Here is a 16,225-nt window from a genome sequence, read left to right as displayed (position 1 = left end):
ATATCCTTCGGTCTCGGACATCAGGCCAGCTGACTTAAGGAAGGAAAACGTCAGCTGGGTGGACAAGCCATGGTCACGTACGTGTTTAAAGAACACGCTGTGCATGGACTTGTCCATGTGTGTACTGAGCAGTTTTTGCTGCTCAGCATTCCTGACGACACTCTTAAATTCCTCCTTAGGGAGTTCAATAAGAGGGTTTACTCTTCCGAGACCGAGGGATTTTGCCGCGTACTTTGCTGCCTTATATAAGAACGCTCCCTTCTGCAGATTCTCATGACTATGAACAATCTGCATAAGGAAGTCGTCCTCATCTGCAGTGAAATTGACAACTTCGTATGTTAAACCCAAAACCAAACGATCGTGTAGACACTCCAAGCTCTGTAGACCTCTCCCTCCGATGTTCCGGGAAAGGTATAATCTGGTGACTGAGGATTTAGGGTGCATGCTCCGATTGATATTCATGACTTTGCGTGTCTTGATATCGAGATCTTATTATTATTATTATTATTATTATTATTATTATTATTATTATTATTATTATTATTATTATTATTATTATTATTATTATTATTATTATTATTATTATTATTATTATTATTATTATTATTATTATTATTATTATTATTATTATTATTATTATTATTATTATTATTATTATTATTATTGGGAGAACATGTGATTCCGAAGTGCTCTGAAATAAAAGGCCGTTATTCAGTAAATAGTGGTTTGGTTATTATAAAAAGTGCACCAATGCATCGATAAAAACATGGTGAATCAATTATAATAATAATTAATGTTATTTGAAGTTGTTAATTATTTAAATTTGTCATTTTGATAAGTGTATTAATAATTGAGGTTAGTGTAAAGGCGGTGTTTCAACAACATTAAGCGGCACTGCTTAGTATACAAGAAGCGACATAGTGGTAACACGGTTGATATAATAATAAGATGGCTGGAGAGAAAGTTAAAGAATATCAGTGTTATCTATGCAAGCAATGTAATTTAAAGACACCTAAAGAATGTCATTACTGCAATAATATTTTTCACCCAAGCTGCTTGAAAAAAAAACATAAAATTATTGATGAAAGTGGAGATTTTTTAGTGTGTAAATCACATCAAGTAGAAAATACAGAGGAGGACGAGGAGAGTATGATGATAGTTGATAAGAATACAAGGAAAAGGAGAAAGCATGAGACTGAAGAGAGTGTTGATAATTATGAAATATCCCTTAAAGTCGATAGTATTTTGGAAAAAATAGAGGAAATAGGAATAAATCAAGAGAAAACCATCAGAAAGATTAAAGATATTATAGTGACAGAATTGAAAGAATTTAAAACCACAATGGAGGACATGATAGTTAGGACAATTAAAAATGAAATTAAGCTTTTAAATGAACGAAATGATAGACAAATGCTTATTACTAAAAAAATAAGTGAAACAGAGAACTCGTATGCCAAAGTAGCCCAGAAATCTAAGTTTGATAATATTGTAGTGGAACCAAAGGAATCCCAGGACAGTGAAAGGACAATGCAGCATCTTAAAAGTAAAATTGACGTTGGGAAACTTGGAATAGGAGTAGATAAAATAAAGAACGCGCAGAAAGGTAAAGTGGTCATTGGGTGTGCGAATAGAAAAGATACAGACAAGCTTGTAGGAGAACTGAAGAAAACCATAGGACAAGAATATAATATTAAATTACCTGCTAAAAAATTACCTAAAGTTAAAATAATTGATGTTGAAGAAGAGATAGTATTAAACATGGACGAAAAGCAAGTCATTGAAATGATATGTAGTCAAAATGACATCAAAGTTGAGGAAGTGATAACGATGCGAATTAAAAAAATGATAAAAGGAAAACAACAAGGCTTGATAATCATGGAAACGGACCCTAAAACGCATAAAACATTAATGGATAAAAAGAAAATTAAAATAGGTTGGAACAGGTGCAGAGTGTTCGACTGTATAAGCATTGTACGGTGTTATAAATGTTGGGGATACTACCATTATGCGAAGGAGTGTAAGAAAGAAATTAAATGTAGAGTGTGTGCAGAAAATCACAGTGAAAAAGAATGCAAGAACTTAATAAAAAGATGTGTTAACTGTGTGAAAATGGTGGAGGAGTATAAAGTGAATGGGGTTAAGATTGATCACTGTACGACTGATGAATCATGTGAATATTACAAGCGAATGGTAAATAAAGCTCAAAAGAATATAATATATTTTAATGAATAGCAACGAAAAAGTTATTGGAAGACAGGGGGATCACATTTGTTGTTAGTTAATATTCAGGGATTTATCAGAAACAAAAATGAACTGGAGATATTAGCTAATGAAATGAAACCAGAAGTTATTTGCCTAACGGAGACACATGTGACAGCGGACATCGAGGAGCATGAAATAAATATTGATAATTATAATCATGTTAAAATGTACTCAGAAAATAAGAGAACGGGAGGAGTTATAACATATATTAGAAAGGATATCAAGTATGAAAAAGTAGAAAAAGTAGGAAACGTAGTAGTAGAAGAAAACAATATCTGGATGTGCAATGTTAGGTTAAAAGGTAAATATGATGGTATCATTGTTAGTAATGTCTACCATTCCCCTAGTCAAAGCAATGGACAGTTTATAAAAAGGCTTAGAGAGGAAGCAGAAAATTTAATAGAGAAAGGACAGGTTATAGTGGTTGGTGATTTTAACATCGATGTTAGCAAAAAGACTCAGTACTCTAAAAAACTATTGAAGGAAATGAAAAGTTTGGGACTCAAGCAGCGGGTTAAAGAGCATACGAGATGTACAATGAATTCGAATACAGTGATTGATTTAGTATTTTCTAATGTAAATATTGAAACAAATGTACTGACGAGACCAAGAATTACGGATCATTATATGGTGGAGGTAGTTATTCCTAGGAGAAATAAGACAGCAGGTAATAATAATGATAATGCTACTGTCTTCAGGAGGGACTTTAGTAACTATGATAGCGAAAAACTAATGAAGGTGATTGATGAAAAATATCGAAGTTGGTTGAGTGAGAAGGAAGATAACAAAGAAATCCAGACCGAAAACCAGATGGTGGAGTTGATAGAGTTAGTAACAGAGAGTATAAATGAAATAGCACCTAAAAAAAAGAGAGTGATAAAAACTAAGTGGAATGGCAAACCATGGTTTAATAGGGACATAAAAAGATTTATAACCGATAGGGATAAATTTGCTATGGAGGCTAGAAACAAAAAATGTGAAGAAAGCTGGAATAAATATCGAATCATGAGAAATCGGGTCGTGGCAGAAATTAGAAACTCAAAAAAACGATATTACGAACAGGAAATAGATAAAAATAAAGGGGATTCTAAAAAAATGTGGAACAAGTTGAAGGAAATAATTGGTAGTAAAAAAACAGGCAGTAGAGAACGTGATATAGTTTTTGAAAATACAAGTTATGAGGATGAATTGATAATCGCTGAAAAATTCAACAAGTACTTCGTGGAAAGTATCGAGAAGATAATTGATGAAATAAATATGGAAAACAGGGAGTCTGAGAGTGATACCGATGGAAAAGAATTAAAGAACGTACTGAGTGAATTTAGACAGGTAGAAGTCAATGAGATAGACAAGATAATAAAATGCTTGGATATGAATAAAGGAAGAAGTGAAGAATTAAATGCAGATATAATTCATAAAACATGGGAGATAAATAAAGAGATAATCACTAGTATCATCAACTGTAGTATTAAACAGGGTATTGTACCAAAAATATGGAAAAATTCAGTAATTCATCCCATACTTAAAGTAGCGGGCAGCAGGAAAGCAGAAGACCATAGACCAGTTAACACGCTTCCGGTGTTAGAAAAAATACTCGAGGAAATTGTTAAAAAACAAGTAGAAGAACATGTTGCTGAGAATGGCATACTAGAAGAGGAACAATCTGGCTTTCGGACAAGACACTCGACTGAGACAACGCTACAGAAAACGATTAGTGAATGGAGAGAGATGTTAGACAAGGGTGAAATAATAGGAGTAGTGTTTATAGACCTTAAGAGAGCCTTTGAGACAATAGACAGGACAAAATTGGTTAAAATACTTGAAAAATATGGAATAAAAGATAGGGCGCTTGAATGGATTATATCATATCTAAGTGATCGAACACAACAGGTACAGTTTGGCAAAGTTAAATCTGAAAAACTGAAAGTGCAATACGGAGTACCACAAGGATCAAAGTTAGGACCATTATTATTTACGCTGTATATAAATGAAATAGTTAAGATTGCGAAAAAACACGGCTGTGATTGTAAATTATTTGCAGATGATAAAATTTTATATGTAGGGGGTAAAGATATAAAAAAAATTGAAGTAATATTGAACAAAGCTTTGAAAGAATTAGAAAACTGGCTAGGTAATAATTCGCTGAAAGTAAATACTAAGAAAACTGTATACATGATAATACGAGATAAAAGAAGAAAATTAAATGATGAGTGTGATATTAGGGTAGGAAATGAATGTCTAAAAAGAGTGAAAGAAACTAAATATTTAGGAGTAGTTTTAGATGAAAATTTAACGTTCAGTAATCATGCTCATTATGTTGCGCAAAAAGTAAGTAAAAAGATCGGATTTTTGAAAAGAATAGGGAAGGAGGTAGGATATTTCACAAGGGTAATGATTTATAAGACATTGATAGCACCGCATTATGAATATTGTGCAACATTATTGATAAACCTAGATAATAAATACTTAGAATTATTACAAAAGACTCAAAATAGAGCTATGAGGGCTATATTGAAGGTTAATAGGTATACGAAAATAGAAAATATGCTCGAAGCACTATGTTTCATGTCAGTAAAACAAAGGATAAAATATAATGTATGTATTCTTATTTATAAAATGATGAATAATTTAAGTCCGGAGTATCTATGTAGAGGAATCACGACATACAGCCACGAATACGAAACGAGAAACAGGGATAAGTTAGTAGTAAGAAAGATAAGGACGAAAACTGCTCAAAAAACGTTAGAGTTTTATGGTTTTAAATGGTATAACCAATTGACGAAAGAAACAAAAATTTCTGAAAGTTTGAAGGTTTTTAAAAGAAAATTGAAAAATGAAATTTTACTGAAAAAAAAAAAAATTTAAGATAAACTGTATGTTAATTTTGTAATTTTGTTATCTAAAAAAGTGCAATATTTATGTGAGGTAATAGGATGTGAAATGAAAACTATGTACAAACAAAATAGCTAAAGAGCTAATTAAATAAACACATTATTATTATTATTATTATTATTATTATTATTATTATTATTATTATTATTATTATTATTATTATTATTATTATTATTATTATTATTATTATTATTATTATTATTATTATTATTATTATTATTATTATTATTATTATTATTATTATTATTATTATTATTATTATTATTATTATTATTATTATTATTATTATTATTATTATTATTATTATTATTATTATTATTATTATTATTATTATTATTATTATTATTATTATTATTATTATTATTATTATTATTATTATTATTATTATTATTATTATTATTATTATTATTATTATTATTATTATTATTATTATTATTATTATTATTATTATTATTATTATTATTATTATTATTATTATTATTATTATTATTATTATTATTATTATTATTATTATTATTATTATTATTATTATTATTATTATTATTATTATTATTATTATTATTATTATTATTATTATTATTATTATTATTATTATTATTATTATTATTATTATTATTATTATTATTATTATTATTATTATTATTATTATTATTATTATTATTATTATTATTATTATTATTATTATTATTATTATTATTATTATTATTATTATTATTATTATTATTATTATTATTATTATTATTATTATTATTATTATTATTATTATTATTATTATTATTATTTCTTTTTTTTAAGTTAAATGCTCAGGGGGTTATCCCCGGTAGTCCGACTCTACCGAGGGCCTCACCTGAGCGCCAAATCGTAACTGCTGCGATGCATCATCAACAAAATGATCAGCATGCGCAGCAGGCCAAGTTTCGTTGCCTTAGGAGACGGAGGGACCCGAGAATAACAGCCTTTTGCATTCGCGATGCCAAAAACTCAACTTGCGCTGAACAAGTTGGTATTCTAGCTAGTGCAGACACAAATGACTGTTTCATCCCTCCTAGGACGCCAACAATGAGGACGACAAGTTTGACACGGTAACCTGGGTAAAGTTTGCCAATTTCGAACAGGAGATCCTGATATATCTCGTGTTTGTGCTCTTCTTTAACCGTAATGTTATACTCAGCAGGAGCTGAAAACTCAATGACATAAATGTCACGAGCGGCTTTATCAAAGAGCACAATATCAGGTTTATTATGGTCGATTTTCCGCGTTGTTGCGAATGGCACGTTCCAATAAATGCGGCAACGGTCATTCTCAACAACTTGCGGAATATCTCCTGGCAGATAAGGCAGCACTGGTGTTTTATCGATACCGTGCGTATGTCTAAGGTGGTAGTAAAGTACTCGCAGAGCAGCATTATGACGCTGGATGTATGCACTTCTTGCCAGCACAGGACATGCTGACAAGAGATGCATAAGCGTCTCAGGATGTTGCTTACACACCCTACACGATGTGTCGGGTAGCTGCATCTGGAGTACTTTCGCACGGTATTCGAGGGTATTGATTACACCATCTTGGCAGGCAAAAATATATCCTTCGGTCTCGGACATCAGGCCAGCTGACTTAAGGAAGGAAAACGTCAGCTGGGTGGACAAGCCATGGTCACGCACGTGTTTGAAGAACACGCTGTGCATGGACTTGTCCATGTGTGTACTGAGCAGTTTTTGCTGCTCGGCATTCCTGACGACACTCTTAAATTCCTCCTTAGGGAGTTCAATAAGAGGGTTTACTCTTCCGAGACCGAGGGATTTTGCCGCGTACTTTGCTGCCTTATATAAGAACGCTCCTTTCTGCAGATTCTCATGACTATGAACAATCTGCATAAGGAAGTCGTCCTCATCTGCAGTGAAATTGACAACTTCGTATGTTAAACCCAAAACCAAACGATCGTGTAGACACTCCAAGCTCTGTAGACCTCTCCCTCCGATGTGCCGGGAAAGGTATAATCTGGTGACTGAGGACTTAGGGTGCATGCTCCGATTGATGTTCATGACTTTGCGTGTCTTGATATCGAGATCTCTAAGCTCTTTTCGGGTCCATTTAAGGACACCGAAAGAGTAAAGTAGTACTGGGACAGCAAGCATGTTTGTTGCAGAGACTTTGTTTTTCCCGGAAAGTTCTGATGACCAGATTTTCCGGAGTCTCCGCCCATACTCGCTGCAGAGAGTCGTTTTGATTTTCGAGACATCCTGCATAGGACTCCCGTCAATCCCTAGATATTTGTACGACTCTCCGGCGTCAAGATGGTCAATGACGCTCCCATCTACTAACTCGATATCTTCGCGCAAATCAGAGCACTTACCCCTCACCAGATTAACGACCGCGCACTTGTCCAACCCAAAAGCCATGCCGACATCCCGTGTATACTCCCCTACAATGTTTAAGGCTGTCTGAAGGTGTTCCTCATCAGGAGCATATACCTTCAGATCATCCATGTAGAGTAAGTGGGTGATCGAATATTTCCGATCAGTTGGTGGGCCCACTGAGTATCCACGGGTACGGCGTAGCGCAACAGATATCGGCAGCAGTGAGATGCAAAACAGCAGAGGGCTTAGGGAATCTCCCTGGAAGACACCTCGCTTGTACTGTACAACTTCGGTCACACGTTTGTCGTTGCCACATGATATGTGGAACCGTGTTCGCCAAAGTTGCATCGTACGCTGTATGCATCCCACTGTATCGCGATTGACCCCAAGGCATTTGAGCAAAAAGAGAATGAGCTCGTGAGATGTTGAGTCGAATGCCTTACGGTAGTCAATCCAGGCCATTGACAGGTTGCGCTGATAGTAGACTGCGTCTTGAATGACACAACGATCTACTAACAGATTCTCTTTGCAACCTGACAAGCCTCTTTTACTGCCACGTTGTTCGTATATCTGCTGCCATACAGGATCTATCTCCTGTAGAATGCGATTATTCAAGATTTTTGTGAAAATCTTATAAACTGCATTCAAACAGGTGATAGGCCTGTAGTTCTTCGGATCGGACAAGTCACCTTTCTTAGGGATGAGCACGGTTCGCCCTTCTACAAGCCAGCACGGAATAGGTTCGTTGCCTCTGATAAACGCTGTAAAAATCCGGGCCAGATGGTTATGGGTAGAAGTAAGTTTCTTCCACCAAAATAAGTTGATGCCATCCGGACCTGGAGCAGCCCAGTTCTTACCATTATTCAGAGCCAAACGAACCTCTTCCACGCTGACTTCAGGGCTCTCTTCATCAGCATTGTCGTTTCGGTGGTGGCGACAAAATGCCTCGAAGTCGTTGAGAGCTGGAGTGTCACGATTTACGTTCGGTTGATCACCATACAACTCGGACCAGAAAGCTTCTACTCGCTCGATAGATGGGGGATCGCCAGAAACAGATGTCTTAGGTGTCAGAAAGCGTGAAGGACTTAACCGAAACAAAGAGTTGTCGGTAAGCCGCTTCAGCTTTTTCTCTAGTGATTTTTTAGCAGTCACCAGAGCCCGCAACCTGTTAAGGGAACCTTCTTTGATGTTAAGAAGATTCTCCTTATTCAGTGTGTGATGTTGATATCGTAGTCCCGCCGCAATACGGCGGACTTTAGGCGTAAACGCTTTACGAGCATTTACGTACTCAATAACACACTGAATGCGGGAGACATGTTTCCGGAGATCATCAATCTTCAGTGAAAGCTGCCCAATGCGACGTCTCATCTTAGCCTCCGGAGAAGAAGTATTATTTCTTGCCGGAGGTAAGAGTGAGGAAGCAGCATCATAGACAGCTTGATTGATGGTGAGTAGAGTAGAATCCTCCTGAATCCGAGTTGATAGCTCGTGGTTTTCCGTGTCAAGTAGATGTTTTGGGTAGTGTATCTTTTTAGAGATACATACTTGTCGTCTTTCAAAATCATTGTCGGCGTCTTCGGAAGAACGGCGTCTCTCCTGATGTAGCTGTGCTGGAAAAGACAGACGGTGAGATAGTCGTCTGTTATTCAACAGTGATCTTCGTGTTCGCCGGAGATGAGAGGCATAATCACGCAGATGTTGTTGTGAAAAATGGCTATGATTAGGGTGCATATCGCTCCAGAGAGCATGCATCCTAGCCATATAGCCTCTCCGCTCCGGTTCACTGTTATTATAGCACATCAGGAGATCGGCTCGTAATTCCTCCGTCCACCTAAATGCGGTCCGTTGTTCGCCAAGGTCGTCATCGTTCGGAATCTCGGTGCTCCGCCCAGCTAGTGGGTAGCCCTCATCCGAGAAGGGCTGGTTGTGGGGAGCACTTCTGTGTTCAGGATTGTCTTGAACTCAGTTTACTTCACATTGGGGAGTTAACCCAATGCGAAGGTTGTTGTGCGCTTAGTAGGTCAGTAGATGGAGGGCTGACCTATCTAGCCCACGGTGCGCCACGGAGTAATCAAAATCTCCGCTGGCCGCACAACATGCACCGTGGGCTATTATTATTATTATTATTATTATTATTATTATTATTATTATTATTATTATTATTATTATTATTATTATTATTATTATTATTATTATTATTATTATTATTATTATTATTATTATTATTATTATTATTATTATTATTATTATTATTATTATTATTATTATTATTATTATTATTATTATTATTATTATTATTATTATTATTATTATTATTATTATTATTATTATTATTATTATTATTATTATTATTATTATTATTATTATTATTATTATTATTATTATTATTATTATTATTATTATTATTATTATTATTATTATTATTATTATTATTATTATTATTATTATTATTATTATTATTATTATTATTATTATTATTATTTCTTTTTAGTTAAATGCTCAGGGGGTTGTCCCCGGTAGTCCGACTCTACCGAGGGCCTCAGCTGAGCGCCAAATCGTAACTGCTGCGATGCATCATCAACAAGATGATCAGCATGCGCAGCAGGCCAAGTTTCGTTGCCTTAGGAGACGGAGGGACCCGAGAATAACAGCCTTTTGCATCCGCGATGCCAGAAACTCAACTTGCGCTGAACAAGTTGGTATTCTAGCTAGTGCAGACACAAACGACTGTTTCATCCCTCCTAGGACGCCAACAATGAGGACGACAAGTTTGACACGGTAACCTGGGTAAAGTTTGCCAATTTCGAACAGGAGATCCTGATATATCTCGTGTTTGTGCTCTTCTTTAACCGTAATGTTATACTCAGCAGGAGCTGAAAACTCAATGACATAAATGTCACGAGCGGTTTTATCGAAGAGCACAATATCAGGTTTATTATGGTCGATTTTCCGCGTTGTTGCGAATGGCACGTTCCAATAAATGCGGCAACGGTCATTCTCAACAACTTGCGGAATATCTCCTGGCAGATAAGGCAGCACTGGTGTTTTATCGATACCGTGCGTATGTCTGAGGTGGTAGTAAAGTACTCGCAGAGCAGCATTATGACGCTGAATGTATGCACTTCTTGCCAGCACAGGACATGCTGATAAGAGATGCATAAGCGTCTCAGGATGTTGCTTACACACCCTACACGATGTGTCGGGTAGCTGCATCTGGAGTACTTTCGCACGGTATTCGAGGGTATTGATTACACCATCTTGGCAGGCAAAAATATATCCTTCGGTCTCGGACATCAGGCCAGCTGACTTAAGGAAGGAAAACGTCAGCTGGGTGGACAAGCCATGTTCACGCACGTGTTTAAAGAACACGCTGTGCATGGACTTGTCCATGTGTGTACTGAGCAGTTTTTGCTGCTCAGCATTCCTGACGACACTCTTAAATTCCTCCTTAGAGAGTTCAATAAGAGGGTTTACTCTTCCGAGACCGAGGGATTTTGCCGCGTACTTTGCTGCCTTATATAAGAACGCTCCCTTCTGCAGATTCTCATGACTATGAACAATCTGCATAAGGAAGTCGTTCTCGTCTGCTGTGAAATTGACAACTTCGTATGTTAGACCCAAAACTAAACGATCGTGTAGACACTCCAAGCTCTGTAGACCTCTCCCTCCGATGTGCCGGGAAAGGTATAATCTGGTGACTGAGGATTTAGGGTGCATGCTCCGATTGATATTCATGACTTTGCGTGTCTTGATATCGAGATCTCTAAGCTCTTTTCGGGTCCATTTAAGGACACCGAAAGAGTAGAGTAGTACTGGGACAGCAAGCATGTTAGTTGCAGAGACTTTGTTTTTCCCGGAAAGTTCTGATGACCAGATTTTCCGGAGTCTCCGCCCATACTCGCTGCAGAGAGTCGTTTTGATTTTCGAGACATCCTGCATAGGACTCCCGTCAATCCCTAGATATTTGTACGACTCTCCGGCGTCAAGATAATCAATGACGCTCCCATCTACTAACTCGATATCTTCGCGCAAATCAGAGCACTTACCCCTCACCAGATTAACGACCGCGCACTTGTCCAACCCAAAAGCCATGCCGACATCCCGTGTATATTCCCCTACAATGTTTAAGGCTGTCTGAAGGTGTTCCTCATCAGGAGCATATACCTTCAGATCATCCATGTAGAGTAAGTGGGTGATCGAATATTTCCGATCAGTTGGTGGGCCCACTGAGTATCCACGGGTACGGCGTAGCGCAACAGATATCGGCAGCAGTGAGATGCAAAACAGCAGAGGGCTTAGGGAATCTCCCTGGAAGACACCTCGCTTGTACTGTACAACTTCGGTCACACGTTTGTCGTTGCCACATGATATGTGGAACCGTGTTCGCCAAAGTTGCATCGTACGCTGTATGCATCCCACTGTATCGCGATTGACCCCAAGGCATTTGAGCAAAAAGAGAATGAGCTCGTGAGATGTTGAGTCGAATGCCTTACGGTAGTCAATCCAGGCCATTGACAGGTTGCGCTGATAGTAGACTGCGTCTTGAATGACACAACGATCTACTAACAGATTCTCTTTGCAACCTGACAAGCCTCTTTTACTGCCACGTTGTTCGTATATCTGCTGCCATACAGGATCTATCTCCTGTAGAATGCGATTATTCAAGATTTTTGTGAAAATCTTATAAACTGCATTCAAACAGGTGATAGGCCTGTAGTTCTTCGGGTCGGACAAGTCACCTTTTTTAGGGATGAGCACGGTTCGCCCTTCTACAAGCCAGCACGGGATAGGTTCGTTGCCTCTGATAAACGCTGTAAATATCCGGGCCAGATGGCTGTGGGTAGAAGTAAGTTTCTTCCACCAAAACAAGTTAATGCCATCCGGACCCGGAGCAGCCCAGTTCTTACCATTATTCAGAGCCAAACGAACCTCTTCCACGCTGACTTCAGGGCTCTCTTCACCAGCATTGTCGTTTCGGTGGTGGCGACAAAATGCCTCGAAGTCGTTGAGAGCTGGAGTGTCACGATTCACGTGCGGTTGATCACCATACAACTCGGACCAAAAAGCTTCTACTCGCTCGATAGATGGGGGATCGCCAGAAACAGATGTCTTAGGTGTCAGAAAGCGTGAAGGACTCAACCGAAACAAAGAGTTATCGGTAAGCCGCTTCAGCTTTTTCTCTAGTGACTTTTTAGCAGTCACCAGAGCCCGCAACCTGTTCAGGGAACCTTCTTTGATGTTAAGAAGATTCTCCTTATTCAGTGTGTGATGTTGATATCGTAGTCCCGCCGCAATACGGCGGACTTTAGGCGTAAACGCTTTACGAGCATTTACGAACTCAATCACACACTGAATGCGGGAGACATGTTTCCGGAGATCATCAATCTTCAGTGAAAGCTGCCCAATGCGGCCTCTCATCTTAGCCTCAGGAGAAGAAGTATTATTTCTTGCCGGAGGTAAGAGTGAGGAAGCAGCATCATAGACAGCTTGATTGATGGTGAGTAGAGTAGAATCCTCCTGAATCCGAGTTGATAGCTCGTGGTTTTCCGTGTCAAGTAGATGTTTTGGGTAGTGTATCTTTTTAGAGATACATACTTGTCGTCTTTCAAAATCATTGTCGGCGTCTTCGGAAGAACGGCGTCTCTCCTGATGTAGCTGTGCTGGAAAAGACAGACGGTGAGATACTCGTCTGTTATTTAACAGTGATCGTCGTGTTCGCCGGAGATGAGAGGCATAATCACGCAGATGTTGTTGTGAAAAATGGCTATGGTTAGGGTGCATATCGCTCCAGAGAGCATGCATCCTAGCCATGTAACCTCTCCGCTCCGGTTCACTGTTATTATAGCACATCAGGAGGTCGACTCGTAATTCCTCCGTCCACCTAAATGCAGTCCGTTGTTCGCCAGGGTCGTCATCATTCGGAATCTCGGTGCTCCGCCCAGCTAGTGGGTAGCCCTCATCCGAGAAGGGCCGGTTGTGGGGAGCACTTCTGTGTTCAGGATTATCTTGAACTCAGTTTACTTCACATTGGGGAGTTAACCCAATGCGAAGGTTGTTGTGCGCTTAGTAGGTCAGTAGATGGAGGGCTGACCTATCTAGCCCACGGTGCGCCACGGAGTAATCAAAATCTCCGCTGGCCGCACAACATGCACCGTGGGCATTTATTATTATTATTATTATTATTATTATTATTATTATTATTATTATTATTATTATTATTATTATTATTATTATTATTATTATTATTATTATTATTATTATTATTATTATTATTATTATTATTATTATTATTATTATTATTATTATTATTATTATTATTATTATTATTATTATTATTATTATTATTATTATTATTATTATTATTATTATTATTATTATTATTATTATTATTATTATTATTATTATTATTATTATTATTATTATTATTATTATTATTATTATTATTATTATTATTATTATTATTATTATTATTATTATTATTATTATTATTATTATTATTATTATTATTATTATTATTATTATTATTATTATTATTATTATTATTATTATTATTATTATTATTATTATTATTATTATTATTATTATTATTATTATTATTATTATTATTATTATTATTATTATTATTATTATTATTATTATTATTTCTTTTTTAAGTTAAATGCTCAGGGGGTTATCCCCGGTAGTCCGACTCTACCGAGGGCCTCACCTGAGCGCCAAATCGTTACTGCTGCGATGCATCATCAACAAGATGATCAGCATGCGCAGCAGGCCAAGTTTCGTTGCCTTAGGAGACGGAGGGACCCGAGAATAACAGCCTTTTGCATCCGCGATGCCAGAAACTCAACTTGCGCTGAACAAGTTGGTATTCTAGCTAGTGCAGACACAAACGACTGTTTCATCCCTCCTAGGACGCCAACAATGAGGACGACAAGTTTGACACGGTAACCTGGGTAAAGTTTGCCAATTTCGAACAGGAGATCCTGATATATCTCGTGTTTGTGCTCTTCTTTAACCGTGATGTTATACTCAGCAGGAGCTGAAAACTCAATGACATAAATGTCACGAGCGGTTTTATCGAAGAGCACAATATCAGGTTTGTTGTGATCTATTTTCCGCGTTGTTGCGAATGGCACGTTCCAATAAATGCGGCAACGGTCATTCTCAACAACTTGCGGAATATCTCCTGGCAGATAAGGCAGCACTGGTGTTTTGTCGATACCGTGCGTATGTCTAAGGTGGTAGTAGAGTACTCGCAGAGCAGCATTATGACGCTGGATGTATGCACTTCTTGCCAGCACAGGGCATGCTGACAAGAGATGCATAAGCGTCTCAGGATGTTGCTTACACACCCTACACGATGTGTCGGGTAGCTGCATCTGGAGTACTTTCGCACGGTATTCGAGGGTATTGATCACACCATCTTGGCAGGCAAAAATATATCCTTCGGTCTCGGACATCAGGCCAGCTGACTTAAGGAAGGAAAACGTCAGCTGGGTGGACAAGCCATGGTCACGCACGTGTTTGAAGAACACGCTGTGCATGGACTTGTCCATGTGTGTACTGAGCAGTTTTTGCTGCTCAGCATTCCTGACGACACTCTTAAATTCCTCCTTAGGGAGTTCAATAAGAGGGTTTACTCTTCCGAGACCGAGGGATTTTGCCGCGTACTTTGCTGCCTTATATAAGAACGCTCCCTTCTGCAGCTGCAGATTCTCATGACTATGAACAATCTGCATAAGGAAGTCGTCCTCATCTGCAGTGAAATTGACAACTTCGTATGTTAAACCCAAAACCAAACGATCGTGTAGACACTCCAAGCTCTGTAGACCTCTCCCTCCGATGTGCCGGGAAAGGTATAATCTGGTGACTGAGGATTTAGGGTGCATGCTCCGATTGATATTCATGACTTTGCGTGTCTTGATATCGAGATCTCTGAGCTCTTTTCGGGTCCATTTAAGGACACCGAAAGAGTAGAGTAGTACTGGGACAGCAAGCATGTTAGTTGCAGAGACTTTGTTTTTTCCGGAAAGTTCTGATGACCAGATTTTCCGGAGTCTCCGTCCATACTCGCTGCAGAGAGTCGTTTTGATTTTCGAGACATCCTGCATAGGACTCCCGTCAATCCCTAGATATTTGTACGACGATGGACGGTGTGGCTCAATAAGTTATAGATCAAATTGAACGGGATATAGTATAGGACCGGATAGCTCAACTGGTAGAGCACTCGGCGCGATACCGAATTGGTCTGGGTTCGATTCCCAGTTCGGGCTATCTATATTTTTCTCAATTTATCTATAAATTGTCTTATTGAGAGGTTTGCATGTTTTAGGTTTCCACTATATAAAATGGTGTATTACCGTACGATGGACGGTGTGGCTCAATAAGTTATAGATCAAATTGAACGGGATATAGTATAGGACCGGATAGCTCAACTGGTAGAGCACTCGGCGCGATACCGAATTGGTCTGGGTTCGATTCCCAGTTCGGGCTATCTATATTTTTCTCAATTTATCTATAAATTGTCTTATTGAGAGGTTTGCATGTTTTAGGTTTCCACTATATAAAATGGTGTATTACCGTACGATGGACGGTGTGGCTCAATAAGTTATAGATCAAATTGAACGGGATATAGTATAGGACCGGATAGCTCAACTGGTAGAGCACTCGGCGCGATACCGAATTGGTCTGGGTTCGATTCCCAGTTCGGGCTATCTATA

General features: G+C 37.9%; 2 protein-coding genes across 2 annotated transcripts in view; both read left to right on the top strand.

The window, feature by feature from the left end:
• The window catches only part of LOC130674272 (LIM homeobox transcription factor 1-beta-like), a 229,071-nt gene that overhangs the window by 179,534 nt on the left and 33,312 nt on the right, over positions 1–16,225 (top strand). The gene's annotated exons all lie outside the window — the stretch shown is intronic.
• Positions 1,153–4,961, top strand: LOC130674171 (uncharacterized). The gene is made up of 5 exons (XM_057479440.1): positions 1,153–1,603; positions 1,721–2,190; positions 2,233–4,288; positions 4,367–4,590; positions 4,914–4,961. Exons 1-5 carry the CDS (start codon positions 1,153–1,155, stop codon positions 4,959–4,961), a joined length of 3,249 nt encoding a protein of 1,082 aa, XP_057335423.1.

This window comes from Microplitis mediator, chromosome 9 (assembly GCF_029852145.1).
Source record: "Microplitis mediator isolate UGA2020A chromosome 9, iyMicMedi2.1, whole genome shotgun sequence".
NCBI lineage: Eukaryota > Metazoa > Arthropoda > Insecta > Hymenoptera > Braconidae > Microplitis > Microplitis mediator.
The sequence above is the reverse complement of the archived record's forward strand: the minus strand, read 5'-3'. Positions and strand labels throughout refer to the sequence as shown.